Source organism: Neopelma chrysocephalum, unplaced genomic scaffold, assembly GCF_003984885.1.
Source record: "Neopelma chrysocephalum unplaced genomic scaffold, ASM398488v2 Primary Assembly neopelma1_102, whole genome shotgun sequence".
In the NCBI taxonomy this organism is placed as follows: domain Eukaryota; kingdom Metazoa; phylum Chordata; class Aves; order Passeriformes; family Pipridae; genus Neopelma; species Neopelma chrysocephalum.
Genome location: NW_020897765.1, coordinates 3,538,369 through 3,557,957, shown reverse-complemented (window position 1 = coordinate 3,557,957; position 19,589 = coordinate 3,538,369). Strand labels below are relative to the sequence as shown.

General features: G+C 35.8%; 1 protein-coding gene across 12 annotated transcripts in view; it reads left to right on the top strand.

Moving 5' to 3' along the window:
- CACNB2 (calcium voltage-gated channel auxiliary subunit beta 2) overlaps positions 1–19,589 on the top strand; it is a 257,225-nt gene that overhangs the window by 199,237 nt on the left and 38,399 nt on the right. For all 12 annotated transcript variants that reach the window (XM_027695736.1, XM_027695733.1, XM_027695732.1 and 9 more), the window contains 2 exons: positions 14,287–14,409; positions 18,751–18,887. In XM_027695736.1, the coding sequence (XP_027551537.1) occupies positions 14,287–14,409; positions 18,751–18,887 (260 nt within the window). The remainder of the gene's footprint in view (positions 1–14,286; positions 14,410–18,750; positions 18,888–19,589) is intronic.

Below are 19,589 nucleotides of genomic sequence, written 5' to 3'. Positions count from 1 at the left end.
TTCTTTCTTTTTCTTTCTTTTCTTTCTTTCTTTCTTTCTTTTCTTTTCTTTCTTTCTTTCTTTCTTTCTTTCTCTTTCTTTCTTTCTTTCTCTTTCTTTCTTTCCTTTCTTTCTTTCTCTCTCTCCCTTCCTTCCTCCCTCCCTCCCTTCCTTTCTTCCTTCCTTCCTTCTTCTTTTCCTCTCTTCCTTCCTTCGTCTCTCTTCCTTCCTCTCCCTTCCTTTCTGTCTCTTTCTTCTTCTGTCTCCCTCTCTCCCTTCCTCTCTTTCTTTCTTTCTCTCTCTTTAATATTTAAATAGTAATAAGTGATCAAACTTCTGACATAATAGCTGGCAAAGACTGGAGATAAAGTCTAAAAGTAAAATAATTTAGTAAATGGACATATTTTTGTTTTTAAAATAGACTTCTGTAAATGTGAAAAACATCACAAAGTAAAATAAAATTAAGACTTAAGGGGATTTCAAGGCATTCCCAAGAAGTCTGTTCTACGTACCACACAGGTATTGTGTAACTTTTCCCTGAAACCTGACAGTTAAAAATAAGTAATTTTCTGTGTTCTCCCTGCTGTTTTCTACACCTCTTATCATCACTGCTGCTCCTGTCCAAACTATTACTCTTCTCCCTACACCCTCTTCTTGAAGTGCTGTGCCTGAGATGATGCAGCACGTGCTGCGTGAGGCCCCAGCCACTCTCAAATTGTGTGGAAAGATTGTTTTGGGCCATGTGGGCTGTATTCTTGCCTGGTCATCTTCCGTGGGGTACTGTCTTTCACACATTTATGACAGTCACTTCTAATTGTGATCCAGTTCTTCAATCCTGTCATTAAGACATTGAGTCAGTTAAACATTTCTTTCTTACAAAGTTGATGAGTTTCTGGCCATCTACAGCTTTCCTGATTAAATTGTGCTCTATTTGTCGTTTAGATTATTCTTCCAGTTTAGTAAGACAGTGTTACAGACTTGCTGCTTTCTTCCACAGCTGAATTAAAGAATATTCTGAGTTGGAAGGGACCCACAAAGATCATCGAGTCCAACTCTTAAGTGAATGGCCCATGCAGAGATTGAATTCACCATGTTCTAACCAACTTAGCTAATCTCAGGGCCTTTTAGTTTCCCCCAGTTCAATATCTGTAAATTTAAGACGGACATTTTGTCTCCCATCATCCAGATAGGTAAAGGAAATTCTGAATAGTAGTGGACAAGAAATACAAAGCTGCAGAATATCAATTAATTTATTTTTCATATTTCATAGCAACAGTTAACTTTTCCAATCCATTGTGCAGTCCCCTTACTTTAGCAATAGTTTTAAAAATTGCTTGTGAGACAGAGGAGCAAAGTTCAGAGCATCAGTCAGTCCAGCAGAGAGTGAGTTCTCTGTCATCTGTGTATTCTCCTATGGAAAGAATTAGGGCTGTGTGACATATTTTGTTACAGAGACTTTCCCTGTTATCTTTGCTTTCTCTGCATAAGGTTTTTTTTTGTTAATGTGATTTTTCTAGAAACTGAAACTAGCTCAACTGTTTTTCCATTTGTTTTAGTCCTTTTTTCTTTATTACTATGCTTCAAAAATTGCCAGAGAAAAATACGCTATACCTGGAGGTTTATTAAACCTGTCTCATTTCTGTTTTTTCTTTGTATACCCTTAATTTTTATTCCTTCATAATCAGGGTGAGGTTTTAGACTTTTCTTTTGGGTGCAATAACTCTTTTCTTGATCTTTTTTTACTATTAGTATAAATTAAAAGCAGGAGGAAAAACATTTTTATTATTACTATTTGTGTATAATTTTATGCTGATTTTTCTGATTTGTTTATTCTATTATATGAGTATAATTCCCCTTTTAATATACTTTCCTAAATTTCAGGTTATGAACTTTCCATCTTTCTTCATATAGGTTAATTTGTGCTTGTGCCTTTAATATTATTTCACAGAAGACCTGTCACTTTCCTGAACTATTTTTTTCCCTGAGAATTACTTCCCATGGGAAGCACTTATACTTGAGAATATGCTGAAAGTATAATAAAATCTGCTTTCCTGGAGACCATTGTATTAATTCTCCTATTATCAGTCTTTCCTCACTGTTGGTGAGTTTTTCCAATTCCTGATCATTTTTTTCTTTCCACTTTCATGTTTTAAACAGTTTCTACCAATTGATTAGAAGCAAATCTAGAACAGCCCCCCTTATTTTTTTTTACCTCCTTGTGGCTTCCAGCACATTCAAACGGGTTACTCTTGCCCTTCTTGGTTCCATTCTCCATAAATGTCTACATAGTTTAAATATAGCATTAAGACGATGAACTATCTTTATATAATTGTTAATTATTCAAATAAAACCCTTATTATCTTTATTAGACTTGATTGCTTGTAATGTGTCTCTTTCATGTATCTTTCTTGGCTTGCTTGTTTGGGTTTTTTCCTAATTTTATCCTTAAATCAAAGAGTTTCGATGGTCTGTCCCATAGTGCATTCTGAACTTCAGAGAAGGCCTACGTATTTGTTGGTTTAGGAAGCATACTTCTTCTCCAAACCAGGAAATGTTATCTTCTTCATGTAAACTCTGATTATGCAGTTATCACATAACTCTGTTTTGCTAATTAGACGATTGCTGTTGTGCAGTGGACTTCCACTTCTTTCCACCACCATACTGGTGAGAATAAAAAGTGACAACAAAAATTTTGTGTAAATTGTTTGGTGATGCATAAGCAGAAGAATTAATTGTCTTTGTTTTTTAACTGGATGCTGGTTAGTTAGATACATCTGTATTGGTTCATGTGAAACCAAACTTTACAAACCCATCATGATATCATACACTATTAAATAAGAGTTATTTTACAATGAATATTTGAAAACTTAAGCACATGTTGCATTAGACTAATATAAAAATTACAAAGTTGTGTAAAGTTAGCATTGTGTTTGTTTATTCATTTTAAGTAATTTTTATTCCCATTATGCAGAGTGTGTAAATGGCAGCTGCTTATGAATGAGACACCAGCATGTGTAATACCTGTTGTCTGTGGATAAAACAGCTGTGTGCAGATAGGCAGGTGTATCATACAGGGTGGATTCCCTGGTAAGACTGATGACAGGCAGCTCCGTTTGCTTTGGTTCAGCCTGAGGAACTTTGTCCCTGCACACCCACAGAAAATTCAGTCCACTAAGCCAAAGAAAGTAGAGTAAATTAAAAATGTCTAGAAACCCAAATTAGAATTCTTACTGCCACTTTGCATTTTAATGCCATGTCTCTTTTTCTTACAAAGAGAAAATAGTTACAATTCTGTGTCATTTTATTTTATGCTTTTATAATAACTCTTGCTGCATCCAGCCTGGAATGAAACCTCAACAATTATACGCTATAATAAGAGTAAGGTTTATTGCCAGCTAATGTTTCATCTGCTGGCTAGATGACTAGCTGTGCACCAGCTGTATAATATATTCTGTAAGGATATCATCATCACAGCACTTCACTCTTGCATCTCTTACACCCACCAGGAAACACGTTTTATCTTGTGCTCTGAGCAAGGAATCCAAATGGGATATCTTAAGGAAAAGTAAATAAGAATATTAGGAAATATTAAAGAGAAGTAATTCTGGTTTTATCTCATTACTGTGAGATAATGTTTTTGGAAAGGAATGAGATGCGAGCTCTCATAAGTCTGTAGGTGCTGATGATGGGCTGCTCTTGGCACAGCTCAGACGCAGAGTGGCCCAAAGCCTGTCTTTTAGCTGTCTTTTTGTTGGCTTCTCTCCTACATGGTTCTGCCTGGTTTCTGGCTTATGTCAGAGAACCCCTAGTACTGCTCTAGCTCAATTCTAAATCTTTGGAGGATTTTTTTCTGGCAAAAAGGGGTCTCCAGAACATATGAACAAGGACATGACTCTTCTTATACCAGGGCAGGAGAACTGCAGTGCAACAGCAGCTCTGTTGGTACTAAACCTCTTGGGAACTCTTCCCTTCAAAGAGAAGGGGAAGGGGTAAGTGGTCAGTGGTCTCCCAGATGTGCACAGGCACAGTGATAGTCAGGCTGAGGACTCAAAAATTGCCCTTTTGCTTAAAGCACAAAAGGAGGATTACAATAGATACAGGAGATTTATAATAGATAAAGTTGGTGATGTAGAACTTATTCTTCTTATGTTTGTCATTCTGCCAAAATTATGATATTTGGCCTAATATTTTATATGTTTCTTATAAGCCTTATGTAAATTTTATTTAAACAAAACAACAACAACTAAAAAGGACAAATTTTAGATAAAACCGTTTCTCTTTGTTTTAGATAGTTCTAGTTCCCCAGACTCATGGTTGTTCTGCTTTTAGCAAATATTTGAAGACCAGAGCCAAATTGTGTCTCAACTCTAGTGCTCTGCCTCTTAAAAAATATTAAACCATTTGCAGTCTGTCAATTCTGTGATGGAAGTTGCAATGATTTTTTGGCAGTGGATATAAAGATTTCAGTCGTACTGATGGTGTTTGAAAATGCCAGTGTGACAATAGAAATGTATTGCCTGAGTGATCTTTTTGTTGTTTGTTTTAATTAAATGTGGAAAATTGCACATACACACATAATTAAATAGAAAAACCTACAAACTGTGTATGTAATGTCAGGTGCTCTAAAGCTAGAAAATGACAGATATAAAGTGGTTTATGCTACCTTAGCTTTCCTGTGCTATATATAATGTCTATAATGCTCTAGACATTACTGTATAGTCTGATTATATTTAATAACTAGTTGTTGATTGTTTTGTTTCTCCTTTCTTGTCTAGGGATTGGTTCATTAGTTCCCTGCTTGGGGGATAGAGAGAAGCAAAAAGTTATTCATGCCATTTTAAAAAGAGATAAATCATCCATTAGTGACCACTTGCTTCTCTCTTTTGAACTGAGGGAGCCTCCCTCTTTAATGGCAAAAATTAATCCATTGGAGGGGTGTAGGATGCTATAGAGAGCTTCTTGAGTTTTGTACATTCTTGGTTTGTTGCAAGGAGAGATCCCTCCTGCATGCAAGTAGGATATAGTACATATTGCTCTCTTCAACTACCTGAAAGAATGTTGGCCTCTTCTCCCAGGCAGCTAGTGACAGGACAGGAGGAAAAATGGCCTCAAGGTATGGCAGGGGAGATTCAGGTTGGACATTAGGAAGAATTTTTTGGAACGGGCTACCCAGGGAGGTAGCAGAGTCACTGTCCCAGGACTTGTTCAAGAAATGACTGGACGTGATACTGAGTGCCATGGTTTAGTTGACAAGGTGGTGTTCAGTCAAAGGTTGGACTCAGTGATCTTGTACATCTTTTCCAACCTTAATGATTTTATGATTCTATGATTCTATAGTACTGAGGTGGGGGAAAATAGAGGATTTTGAAGTTAATGGTTGAGCTATAATACTATACATAGTGAGGGCTAAGGTAAAGATACCACCACCATTCCCTGGAGTTAAAGGTAGCCCCATTTTCACTTTTCCTAACTCTGAGATGTTCAACTTTTCTGGTTTTAACAAATATTCATTTACCACAGCTCTAAATATATGTGTTTCTATGCTCTGTGTTTCTGTAATCTGTATCTAGGCTGTCAGGGAGATTTGCAGTTGAGATTCTGTTTGAATTTATAAATGAGAAGTATCTCAGATAGTGCAAGACCTACACAAACAATAGATAACTCAGGTGAGGGATAGGATAACGTAAGCTATGGCTATAAAACGTAATCATGTGAAACAGACAGGAGCATTGAGTCAGCTATGGTGTTTATCATGTCCTCACATACCTTCTCAGTTTTAGTTCTGCATATAAGTAAACAGCTAATGGAACATTTGACTTTTACGACTCTAAAATATCATCCTTGGAGCCTATATTCATATAATTCCTGGAAATAGAGCAGTCTAGCTACAAAATGTATGTTTTGAACAAAGGAAGAATTTTTCAGCATTGTTTCTTAAAAAAACACACTTAACATGTTCTGTAAAAGTGAGACGTAATAAATATTAACCTTTGGCTGTAGCAGTCATAGAGACTTTTTGATACATTTGAAAAAATAAGCTGCAAAACTATTTAAATATTGGAACCAGCAATAAAACTTGCATGCATAATACTGAATTAAGAAACATTTTCAGCGATGCAGCATTTTCTCAAGAGCTTTTGATAATAGTATCTACGTTTTTAACCAACCACTGCATTGCTGATTAATTTAGTGTTTACTTTAGCTTGCTGTGTCACAGATTTATGCTTTTCCTGGAGAATTTTTGTTTGTGAATAGCCTGAAAATGTTACTGCACATTTTTTCTCTATGTGAACCTCAGTTTAGCCAAAAAGCTAAGATCTACTAAAATGCTGTCTCATATGCTTAAAATGTCTCATAAGCATAAAATATCTTCATTGTGACATTGAAAAAAAGAACTTGAAATCCCAGCACAGTATTTTTATTGCAAATGACAGTTTTCATCTGCTGGCTTTTGCTGCCAGAATAAGCATGTTTTCAGCAAGCACAAACAGACTTTTTTCAGCTGTGCCTGTTTCCAGCGGTTCCTGTTAACTCCTCAAGTGGGTGGTACTGAAGAGCCACCTTTCTGGCACACTTGCATGCAGACAACACATGGCCACCATCGAGTTTTGGCATTATGCTCTAATAAAAAAAAAGACCCTGCTCATATGAGAAAGCTTGGTGTGCGTCAGTAAAGCTATTTCAGTCTTTGCTGCCTCCTGAGCTGAATGTAAACCGACATCGGTGACTCTATTAAAATACGATTTCGCAAAAGGAAGTAGGAAACTTGACTTTCAAGCTGTGTGTGAAGATGAGCTAAAATAGTAGCAAAAGTATCTCTAGAGAGTACTAGAGGACAAAAAAAAAATTTCCTCTGAAGTCTACCTATTGTTAAGAAAAAATGAATCTGGCAGACTCTCTTTTGTACCAGCTGGATGTGTTAAATTTTCCTTCTCTTTAGCACTGAAACCAGGCTTTGCTGTAGGAGGGATTCCAAGGAACTAGAAGGATTCAGAGATTTCCTCAGAAAATTTCACCAATGGGCCTCGATCCTAAGGAAAATCACACTTAAGCTTTAAAAGCTGTTTCCATGCAGCAACACTTACAGCCTGCCCAGAGTCCAAGAGGAAGGCGGTGGCTGGTGTAATGGTCACGTCTCCTTGCTGGGTGCTCTTGCAGGATAGTGCACATTGGTGTCAGGCACCAGAGAGCACTGGTTGTGACAATTCCTAGGCAAGAATTTGATGAGCCAACCCTTTGTAAGGTAATGACTGGGCATAGTTCACCTTGCCCTAATTTTGGAAACAGGTGAGAAAATGCACTCAGATCAAATAACTTCGTGTCTGACCACTTCTCTCCCAATCCTTCAGGAGGCATCCATGCTATCAAAAGCCTTAATAATTCAGAAGGGTATGAATGTCAGTCCACCATTGTTGTGCTTAGGCTGCTACTTATTAACTACAACTGTACTGTGTTTTGCTCTCCCACTGTACTTTTCAGCTCCTTCACTTTGTTGGAAGTGCTGAATACAGCACAAATCATCTTTTTAAACCCCTTACACTTAGAACTGGAAATTAGTGATTTCTACAAGTAATAACACTTCATTTTGCATGTACTAGAGTATATAATCAAGTATTTGTTATCCATTATAGATTTTTATGTCCCTCACTCATTGATGCATGAGAGAACTATAGTTCCTGCATGTTTTTTCACCATCACAGTGGTCAAATACTGGAGCAGTTTTTGGCAGGGAGACCTGTTTTGGACTAGGAGACACCGGAGGCCCCTTCCTGCTTCAATTATTCTGTGGTTCTGGCTTGCTATCAGACTTGTTTGGTACATGCACCCACACCAGTAAAAGAAAACCTGATCTTTCCTGGGAAGTCAAATTATTGATCCCTACTTTTAGCAACAGCAGCTGCGTATGCTCTAATTTTCAGTTGGGACATCCATGAATTGTCGTTGCTTCCTTAGCAATGAGAATGCTGAGCAGATGCTATTGTTAGAGATTGGACAAGTACTTATCTGTAATGAGGCTCCAGCAATAATCAGCATTTATAACAAAAATACCTGTGAATTGTTTATGTTCTCAGATGGGTTTTATTATTGTTTCATGTGTAACAGATGTATAAATTAATGTACAAAATAAAAAAAGTAAAATGGGACAGTTATTTTTGCTTTTGCATTCTCAAGCTACTTTTTTGACAGTATATATTTCATAACATTGTACATTTCTTTAGTAATGAAAATCATGTAATTCTCTAAAACGTATAGGTTTTGAACTATTTCTGCTTTATACATCTGACTCTCTGTCATTAGCAGGGCAAAATATAGTGACATGCTTTTAACACAGCAGTCGTTAGGTCATCAAAGTGCTATTGATCTTTGTCCTGTGTGGAGTATTAATATTGTTTATGGCCCAAATACAGGGCTACTCTGTGGAAATAGTGCCAAACATAAGTCATCATCTGTCATATGTGCTCCCTACCAACACTGCTAATGAAAAGTTCAGTAGCAGCAATCACTTTTCCTCAACTGAAAGAAATGGCATGGCATTTTAAATTTTCATGAGTTCAAACCTGCTAGTGGTTTCAAAGAGACCCATTATATTCATTACCCAAGAGAAAAATAATTCCTTGCTTTCCAAATAACGTTACATGCATCTGTGAAAAGTGGATGGGGTGAAGGATGAGTAGCTTTACGTAGAAGTAGGGAAGGAGTGGACTTGCATTGAGACATGTTTTCTGAACTTTAACACAGATGCCAACTTTGACAAGCGTTTTGTCAAAATGGTAACTAGTATTTTTTTGAGTCAGTTCTTGTCTTTGCTGGCATTGCCTTTGTAAAGATATATTCTGATTTCATATAAACTGGTGTAAATATAGAAGGGCCTTTACTGTGGGAATGATGGAATAGAGTAAGAAATGAGATCGATCAGAGATCCTAGATCAAGCCCAGGTGTATGAAAATGGTTTGGAGAATGCTGTCATCAGTTTTTCTACATCTCGGTAGTATATGGAGAATAGAGATACCTCAGTTATGAAGAAACATTACCAAAATTAGTGGCCATGAGGGAGATGACCTGTTGTGTGAGCAAATTCTGTGTCAAAAAATTTGTCTGGGATCCACTGCCTCTGCTTGGTTTATGGCACAGAATAAAATACCTGAAATTAGTTATAGGAAAAAGGGTCCTGTTATATTTTAAGTACATTACTAGAAATCAGATTATATTATTTTACTGTGTTATTGAATGAAATATTTCTTGAATACAAATTCAACCAAGCAGGTGCAAAGTTGTTTAAACTGACAAATTGACTGAGACAGATACAATGTGCAAATGCCTGTGTGCATTCAACATGAGTTAGTCATAACACAAGTGTGAGGGAACATAAGTAATAGAGTATGATAATACTGCAAATAGTATGGACTTAGTAATGAGGTTAGTATGAAGATGTATAAAGTAAATATAACTTGTAAAGGGAGAAGTGAGATCCAGATAGAAAAGATTAAATTGACTAAGGTCACTCTAGACTCGCTTTAATTTATGTTGGTTGTCAAAGTGTACAGCCAAAGTTGATTTAACAGTTGGTGAATACGATTTTGTTGATTTATATTCTGAGTTTAAATTGGAAGCTGAAACTGGTTCATGAAGAACCCTATTCCAGAGTGTGTTCCCTGCTACCCTAGTGGTACAGATGATGGTAATGTTCATGGTCTGGTTCTTCTCCTTGTGGGTTTATTCAGTCTGTTGAATGTTGTACTTTTACAGGAGAAAAAAGGAAAAACAAGGTGGAAGTGTTCATTCTGAAGATATATGAACTTCTCCAGGCTACTTTGGTTCTCTAGAGAGACATGAAGTGCTAAACTGTTTAACATCTGGGAGCATCTGTCCTTGTAGTCCAGCCTGTGGATTAACTGAGTGCTAAACTCCCATCCCATTTTCATATAAATTTAGAGAATGAACAGAAAGTGCTTAACTGTTTTGACCCAGTCTAATTTTAGAACGGTAGGATATGTAACCAAATGCTAGATATATTTTAAAGTATACATATGCATATGTGAAAAAAAATTACTTCTTTTTCATCAGACCCTAATTATGTAACAACTGAACTTTTTTAGTTCAAGACAATGTAGTTCAGGAAAACTAGTTAATTTAACAGTTCTGGGAAAGCTTCAGAATTATTTATTTATGTAAAAAGACTAGAATTTAACTTCTATAAATTAATTAGTTTTAAATATTCAATTAGATGAAGTATTGTAGTCTAATCCCATGATAATTCAGTCTCCCTTTCTACGAGTATGACAAACATCTAAAATGGGACATTCCATTTCTGGGAATATCTGTAGCTCAATGTTCTGTTTTGTTTTTCTGTTCATAGTTTTACATTAATTTTTTGATGGTAGAAAATGACAGAGGAGTTTTACCTGTTACTTTTTTTCATGTTAAGATAGTTCTGAAGTAGTTTCCATTTTATTCTTTTTCTTGGATAACCAGGTGTTGTCTTCTAACAGGAAATTTTAGATCACTTCTAAGAAGTATGTCAAGGACATTAACTTACTGAAGATGTCTATTTGTTGCAACGCTGCAAAGATTTTAAAGTCTATAGTCAGCCTAAAGTCTTTCATCCACTGATACTGTTAGGAGTAAGTAACAATAGTTGAGCAATTTTTTATATTTGCTAGAGGATACAGAAATTGAGAGAATGGATAAGCAAGCATACTATCCCTCCTATCAGTGTTAGGCATAGATTGTTCCGCAATATTTCAGTTCTTGTTCTGAGATATATTTCTACAATGACAGTTTCCTATGCTTTACAAAATTATCTTTCTTAATAACACCAAATTATTTGTTTGATGAGGTACTATTTGATATTAAGCATTGTTTAGAACATTTGACAATGTAATGCTTATTCATATCTGTATTTTCAGTGTTGAAATTCGTAATAGCATAGAAAGCATCACCTCTGTTAGTCTGTAATTTTTACATTCGGGAAGGTTTTTGGGTTTTGTGTGAATATTAAAAACCAGTAACTTATGCTATCTTTTATTTTTAAGGAAGATGCGTGATATTGCTGAATTCAGTGCCTGTGTGACTACTTCTTTGTGGCATGTCTAGTTCTATAATAGTTTGGTATCTTTTATGTAAGGTAAATGAGTGGTAGTAATACTGAGAGAATTGTCAAGGAGACAAGACAAATTTGAGCTGCTAGGAAGTGGACATACCTGTTGCATCAACACTGCAAGATTTTTAATTGATGTGGAGAAATCACCAAAATTTATTTTTGGATGATCACTTTCATAAATGCCCATTTTCAGAAGTGTAATCATGAATGCATAATCATATCACGATGCCCTTCTAACAGTTTATCTGGTTACAACAAGGTTAATTCACTAAGGACTTATTGTTTACATACCTTTCTCTTATACTTGGTGTCCAGAAATTTGTGTTAAGTGCCTAAACTCCTTTTGCAACACACTGGAAAAGGTCAGGGTATGAGAAAGATGCCCAACACAATGAGCTAAGACAGCTCTTAGATTTTTATTGTGTTTATATATATTCGTATATATATATATGTGTATATATATTTTTATATATATTTGTATATATATATAAAATATATAAAAACTGTGGCTATCATCTTCTAACATAGTATGATAGCTAATAAATACATCTACTAAACTCATCTAAACCAGTTCCCTTTTGTTATATGTTTTTCTACATATTTTTTTTCTGTTAATGGGTAAATCTGATTGGCCTATCTGTTGGGTAAATGTATTTTTAAAAATATTATTTGTGATTTGAACTTTTTTTCTCTTGCATGGTAAAAATATAATCAAGTTGTTTATATAACCTATATCCATTGAGTAACATACATAGCATGTTTCAACAGCAATAGGATTTTCCTTGTTGGAAGAAAACAGACACTTTATTGTCTGTTTATTTCATTATTGTGTTTCACATATTATTTTAAATTTTTTTAATTAATTTTTTTCCTAGAACAGGTTTGCTGGGAAAAAAAGCCATTGACTATTTGCAATGTTCTAATTGTGGCTAAGCAGCAAGAGAGACAGTCAACACTTGAGATGTGTTATTTCGACCTGTAAATATACTCACCTGTATTTCATTTTTTAATCTGCCATTGGCTTTCTGGTTTAAATAAGTGTCTGTTTAAATCATAGAATAACAGAATCATTATGGATGGAAAAATCCTCTATGATCGAGTCCAACAATTAATGTAATGGTGACACTTTCAGTTTTTAGAACCCTTCTACCCAAATCTTTCCTAAGATCCTTAAGATTTTTTCACTGATTCCAGAAGAAAGAACAGATGGGATAAAGTTCTTCTCCAATAATTTCCTGATCATCCCTTTTTACAAATGTGTATTTAGATCCAGAATACCACATAAACATGAAGCCAATTCTGCAGTCCCATTGCAAAATTTATTTCTGTTGAAACTGCTAGTTTCACTTCTGCAGGACACAGAGACTCTCTTGACCCCACTGTTATGAAAGAGCGTATTATTTCTCCTTCTAAATTAGAAAACCTTCCTAGAATGTGCTCTTAGATGTAATTGGCTGTTTGTGGTAGTTCATTCAAATACAGGTCTATTTAAGGAGTTTTAAAGTCTGCTTTATTGGGACCCTGTGGCTTTTACAGCACATTAGACCTAAATGAAGCAACAAAGGGACCCTTCTCTCCATTTATTTCCAACTGTCCTTTCCAGGCTAGGTGGCATCATCCTGCCTTTAGAATTATTTATGTATCTCCCTCATTATTTTATAATGTATTTTAATGTGACAGGTCTCCGTTCTCTGGCACCATGTGAGTAATCGTGGGTAGAGCAGGCAGAGATTTTTAGTAATCAGAAGAATAGAAAATGATTTTTGTTTTCAGGTATTCATGTTTGCTGTCATGAAATAGGGGCTGCATTTTCATAACCTCTACGTTGAGAAGAAAGGGAAGAAATTCCTTATATAGGAAATGAGATTTATTTTTTTGCTTGTGAGCTCAGCAAAATACCATATTTTTAGCCAAGCTGAAGTGATGATGGATACCAACTAATAAAGCTAAAATTGTCATTTGGTAGAAGTTTTACTATATTTTAAGATGAAGAGTTATGTTATGCCTTCCTCAATCACTTGTGAGCACCTCTGAGACTTAGTTCAACATTTTAAAGAATATTTTACCAAGTTTAATGTATAGGCACTTCAGACTAGATAATAAGTGTGGTGTGGAGAATTCTGGGATGGGCTAAAAGTTTAGCCTAGGGTAGGACAATGGTGGGTCGTAGGGATACTGTGTGATCCTTTGTTGGGAGACCAAGGTCTAGGTGATGTTTAGCATAGAATAAAGCAGAATAAGTTCTTCTGTATTCTGGTTGTACCTTTGAGAGGAGGGAGCCCTCAGTAGCTACAGTCTGGGCTGATCTGGATGGCAGCTTTTATTACCATACCTGTGCAGAAAAGTGTTCAGCACCAGTGGTGCTTGGAAGGAGAAGGTGGAAGGCAGAGCTGGGGCCAATGGGGGTGCTGACTCTTCCAGCAACTGCTTCTTGAAAACAAAACTTGGGAAAATCCTCTAAACTCACTGATGTAGCAGTAAAAGTTATAGAAAGAATTACGGGAATGAGCAAAACTCTCTGTGGCTGGTATTTAGTTATGGCATTATGATCTTGGGGCACATTGCTGTGCTCTAAGAATGGCTTGCAGTGAGATGACTTGCATAAGGGTCACTAACGGCTGCTGGCACCTCTTCTCCAAATTTGTATTTTCCCTCAACACTACCTGAGGGTTGAGGCTGAGAGGGCTTCACTAACGGCAGCCTTAGCAATGAGGCTGAGGTGACCAGCACATGGGGGCCCAGATAAGAAAGGTGTGGAGGGAACACTGTGGTGCAATGCTGTGTTCCCTTTGGCATGCCTTTTGCAGCCCCAGTGTCCCTGGGGCTGTAGGCTTTGTAGCTCTTGGAACTACCTCTTACTACTACCCAAGCACAGAACTCGAAGCAGAACTGCAAACTGAGCATATTGTATGGATCACTGACTGGATCGTAATTTCTAATTACTGATTTGACTTAAATTAATTCAGAGCTCTATCACCTTCTAAAACTCTGTATTCTATGAAATGTATTGATATTAAATAACTGGTATTAGGAAACGTGATTCCTCTTTATGTTTTGCATGGATGTGATGAGAGTTCTCTGTAATTGTTATGATTTTAAAAATATAACTTACAAAATTCTTCTGTGTATATGTTTGCGTATATGTTTGTACATATATATGTGTTCGCAAGGGAAGTCTTCAGGCTGTTTATCTTTTCTTTTGCAGTCAAAACCTGTTGCATTTGCAGTTCGGACAAATGTGGGGTACAGTGCAGCTCATGATGACGATGTTCCAGTCCCAGGCATGGCCATCTCATTTGAGGCTAAAGATTTTCTTCATGTTAAAGAAGTAAGTAAAACCAGAGGAGTAAGTGAATCTCTCTTAAGGGTATATTTGAGTAACAGTGCTACTATTTCACAATGTTGATAACACTTCACATTGCTAAAGCACTTTTCAAATGTTATTTAAATCAGATAACAGTGTATAAGGAATTGAATGTTCTTTTAAATGTTATCCTCCTAGAAGCAAAGACACAAATTTCTTAAAATCAAATTAATGAAGTTCAGAAAGCAAGCACATTTCTTATCTAGTAAAAATCCTTTATTTACAGCTTTAAAAGTCTGTGTCTGACTATTCAAAGATAAAATATTTGTGGGTTTTTTTCTAATCTAGTACTATGAGGGTTCATTGTAATTCAGCAGCCCAGGGTCGCTTCTCTTTTGTTTGTGTGATTGCATCTCAATTAACCCCAAAATCCTCAGGTCTCTTTTTTTTTCTTTGAAGCTACTTCCCTGGCACAGACAATATTTTGTTAACAGTTACATGCTGAAGAACTGGTATGATGTTTCAAGATGATAGCAACTTTCATAAAAGGTGCTTTGAGTTTGTTGCATTGGCTTTCTTTTCCTGTAGTTTGGCTTTGAAAAGTTTAACTTTTAACATTTTCAAACACCAAGTGTAATGTTGTTTCTTTGCTCCTTGCAAGACAATCCCAAAGAAATAACTTGGTAACTTTGCCATGCAGGCCCTCCTCTGCAGCGTGCTGCTCCTTCTGAACGATTCCCTCGTTTTTTGAGGTTCCCAGCTTCTACTCATATTCCATTGGGGTTTGTTTTCAAATGGTCTATCTGGAAATGGAAATTTATAACAAAAGAACTAGAAAGTTAACTTAAGGTTGATAGCAACCTAACCATGCATGTGAAATTATGTCTTTGCCCCATTTTAGACTATCAAAAAATCTGTCCATAGTTATGATAGATGATACACAGTGATTCTGGTAGTGCAGGTGCTTTGCAGAAGCAAGAAACATTCCTAATACAGAGATAGAAATACAGGTGGACAGAGACTACAGAAATACAAGAAATAGACTTTTAGTGCCTTCATACTGATGACTAATGGTCAAAATTTTCCATGTATAGTAAACATACAAAAAGGGGATACTTTTGGTTCAGATTGTATATAGTGAAGGAAATATGATTTCTGTCTGATGGTAGTGTGAAAGAATTGCTCTGTTCTGTCCTATGACAGAAGTAGAGATAAGAAGGCACAGAGTTCTGGCAAAAGAAAACCATCATCATTCTCCGGTGAGTCTTGAAGCACTGGAAAATATGGCTCAGTTTGGTTAGATCAAATGATTTTCTATAGTCATCTATTCCATCTGTACTTCACATGAAGTGGTAATCTCAGACTTTACATCAAGTGTTTTCCCTGTTTCCATATGAACCAGAAACACAGTGTTAGCAGTTTTCTGTTAAAGTTTATGCTGTTTTCCTCACAGCACAACTTAGTCTCAGATGTACAGATACATGGGAGAGCACCAGGATGAAAAAATTCTCTAAACTTTTCTGAATCTCCAAAAATACCTTGAAAGGAAGCTTAGCTCAGCTGAGTTGTTGTAATATCTGTGGCCACATGTAGCAGTGAGAGATGGAAAAATAGATTAAAATGTAGTTGCAGCCTCAGGCGTAATAGAAGAGGCACTCTGTGCTAATAGCCTTTAAAACTACCTGGTTTTCTCTCTAAGTTGTCAAGGAAAATTGGCTGCCTAGCAGTGCTAGGCCAGAGATGGGTTGGGGAAGGGACCCTGTTACTGGGTCCAAGTGCACCACTGGAATGGAAAAGCAGAAAAGGATCTGCAAGGAGTCAGACTTGGACTTGGACTCTCTGGTTCCATGTTTGGCAGCAGCTGTTGTGTCTGGATGGGTTGAACCTCCCCAGATGAGTGCTCCAAGCAGCAGCCCCTTCCCTGCATAGTTCTGTCCTCCTCCTCCATCTTCAATGGCCATGTCCTGCTTGCTCTTCAGGGCTCTGTATCCCAACAGATATTGCTCCTTCAGTAGTTTTGGTGCTCCCTGTAGTTAATGCTGGGAGAACTGAAATGTCCAAACCTCAGCGATTATGCAGATTGAAAGAAAAAAAACACATGTGACAATAAAATTAAGTATTGCTTTTATATTTTATACCTAACTTGTCACTAGAAATAAAGAAACCTAAGTTAATGTCTGATAAGTTTTGCCTGTGTAATGATGCCATACTGGACCAATGCTGTCCTCTTCTTGTCCCTGAGGACTGTTCACCAATTTCTGCTGCTGAGACGGCTCAAGAAAGAAAAAACTCAGTTCAAAATGTACATGGACAATGGTGAAAAGTATTGCAGTGATTACGTATGAGGGAAATTTATTTTCATTATTAGGTTACATTCATTAAAACTAAGTGGACATAAAGATGAAGGATTCCTTCCTGCATGAAGAAATGTGTGCTGCATCATGGTCACTTCTGAATATTTTGAGGCTTTAATTCATGGTCATAATTTTGCTTTGCATTTAATTCATATTTTGTGTTTCCCTTGGCACTCCAAGTCCAGGTGAATTACAGAGAATCACTCACCCTGGCCAGCACTTTGGGAGCTGGACACCTCACTGCCAAGATTTCCACTGTTGCTTTTTAAAATTAGAAAGTATTATGTATGGTATTATCTACTTATAAAAGTGTCTATACTCCTTTTCATATACTGACACAGCATTTAGCTTTGAGTCTTTCCAGAAGTGAATTCCACATGCTTTTATTTTTATATGAAGAAAAAATTCCTATGTATTTAATATTTCTATAACTTTGAATAAAATTAACGTTGTTGTGTAGTAATCTGTTGTACTGTAGGACAGCATAAAAAAATAGCAGCTGTTCAAATTGTAATTTAATGGTGGTTTTTAATTATATGTCTCCTCCTTTTACCAAGTTGATGATTTAGTTAGCATTTTGCAATGAAAGGTTATAATTTTAATAATATGTTTCAGTCTAATACATCTTTGAGAAACTGTTATTCCAGATTAGCTCCCTATTGAATGCTGGTATTTTTACTCATAAAGGCATCCCATTGGATGAATATTATAGATCTCCTCACATATTATGTGCTTAAAAGTGCTTTTATTTTAATCTCTATTTTTTTTGTTAGCTAAATATCTTACAGTTGGTTTCAAGCCTTGCAAGATTTCTATAGCTGCCAAAATGAAAGATAATACTGCAATTTAGGTTGTGTATCAATGATCCACCAATGATGTATTCGTGGTGAAATTAATTCCTTTCTGTGGGAGCCCGCACATTTTACATGTTTTATTCCTAACTGTACACTTGTTAAAGCTGCTTAATAAATAACTAAATGAGCACTATAATATTTACATTAAGAGCTTCAAATTCAAGAAGGCAACTTTTTTCACATTCAGATGTTCTTCTACAGTTTCATAAATAATCCAAATTATCTAAAATTTATATTTGGTGGTAGTTATTCCCAGGGAATCCTGAGAGTATTGCATGTGGGGCCATATAAAAGGGTGAACTATTCTCATCCAAAAATGGTGAATAAATAATAATGGAAAAAGCAAATAGTTCTGCTCTACAGACCTCTGCAAAATAAAAAATCTCCTCCCCAACCCCCTTGCGTGTGTATGAATAAATGTATTGAATTAGAGTAGTCATTATCTCATATTACATAGAGCTGAAATTCAGTTAGTTGGACTACTTGTGGATTTGTATAATTGTAAGGGTTTTTTAGTTATCTAAACATATCCATTCCTTCTGGATCTATCATAGGTTACGGTACAGATCACATGAGCTATATGCAGTAGAGCATATATGAGCAGCAGAATTTGGTCATATTTCAGAAGATTTTGGTGACTATGGAGGAGTGGGGGAGTTGGAGAAGTAGTATTTTTTAATTTGAATAGGGAACTGAATATAATGGAATAAAACCAATAAATTATTACAGAGTCATAAAAATTGTAGCAGTAGGTCAGAGTAGATCAGAAGAAGTCTCTGGTGTCCTCCAAGGAGAACCATGAAGGGAGAACAAAAGCAACTTTCCTGTATGAGGGAAAAATACTGGGAAGCAAGAAAAAATAAAGATGGTGAAATGAGTGGAAGCAAAAGCCAGAAAAAAACATGAAGTCTATGAAGGAAGGTTTCTGCTTAAGCACTGTGGATTTTAATAATTTAAAAGGAATAACTATTTTAATGTATTGCTGAATGTTACTGCAATTCTTCATTGCCATAATAGCATAGCAGAGTGATTAACTGCAGGGAAGAATTAAAGAAAAATGGCATAGCTGCAAATTAAAACTAATAACAAAATTATCCCAGATCTAGTAATTTCTTAGTATGTTACTTTTTTCTTTTTTTTTTTTTTCTAATCTGTAGAAATTTAATAATGACTGGTGGATAGGACGATTGGTAAAAGAAGGCTGTGAAATAGGATTCATACCAAGCCCAGTCAAACTAGAAAACATGAGGCTGCAGCATGAACAAAAGGCAAAACAAGGAAAATTCTACTCCAGGTAATAATAAGAAATCATTAAAAATAGTAGCATTGTCTGTGAAACAACTTGGAAATTAATGCTGTATATTGTTCGTATGTATGATTAATTATTGTAAATGGCAGTTACAAACACTTTGAAATAATGAAGGAATTAATATATAATTAGTTATACAGTATTATAGCGTATATAACATATTTTATATGTTAAATTATTAATTAATAAGATACATAATGTCGTTGCTATTTTAGAGAAAAAGTAGATATTTAGATTGTTGATCTGTGGTGGCCTACAATGGAAGTTGGTCCATTTTTTGCTAAACTATTTGCTAATATACCTTTCAGTTAGTACATTTACAATGTACATGCACAATTTTTGACTTAAAAAATAATTTATCTAAATTCTGTAGCATTTGTTACTTGCTATTTATAAGCCATTTTAAAGCTCATTTTAGAAATTAGAGAAAATGTTAAGATGAATTTATTTGTAAGCCAAAGCCAGTGCCCATTAGTTAGTTCTTAGGGGAAAAAATGGTCTTGTCAAATTCATTGCCTACAAATATAGCTTTTAAAACCACTACATTTTATGATGGAAGTTTCATGTCAAGTCATTTGTTATGTCTGACTGCAGCCATCATTGCATAAGACAGAAGAGTCAGGATCTATGTATTGAACAATACTGCAAGATAGTAATAATGCCATCTTTGCTGTAGAATTCTTAATA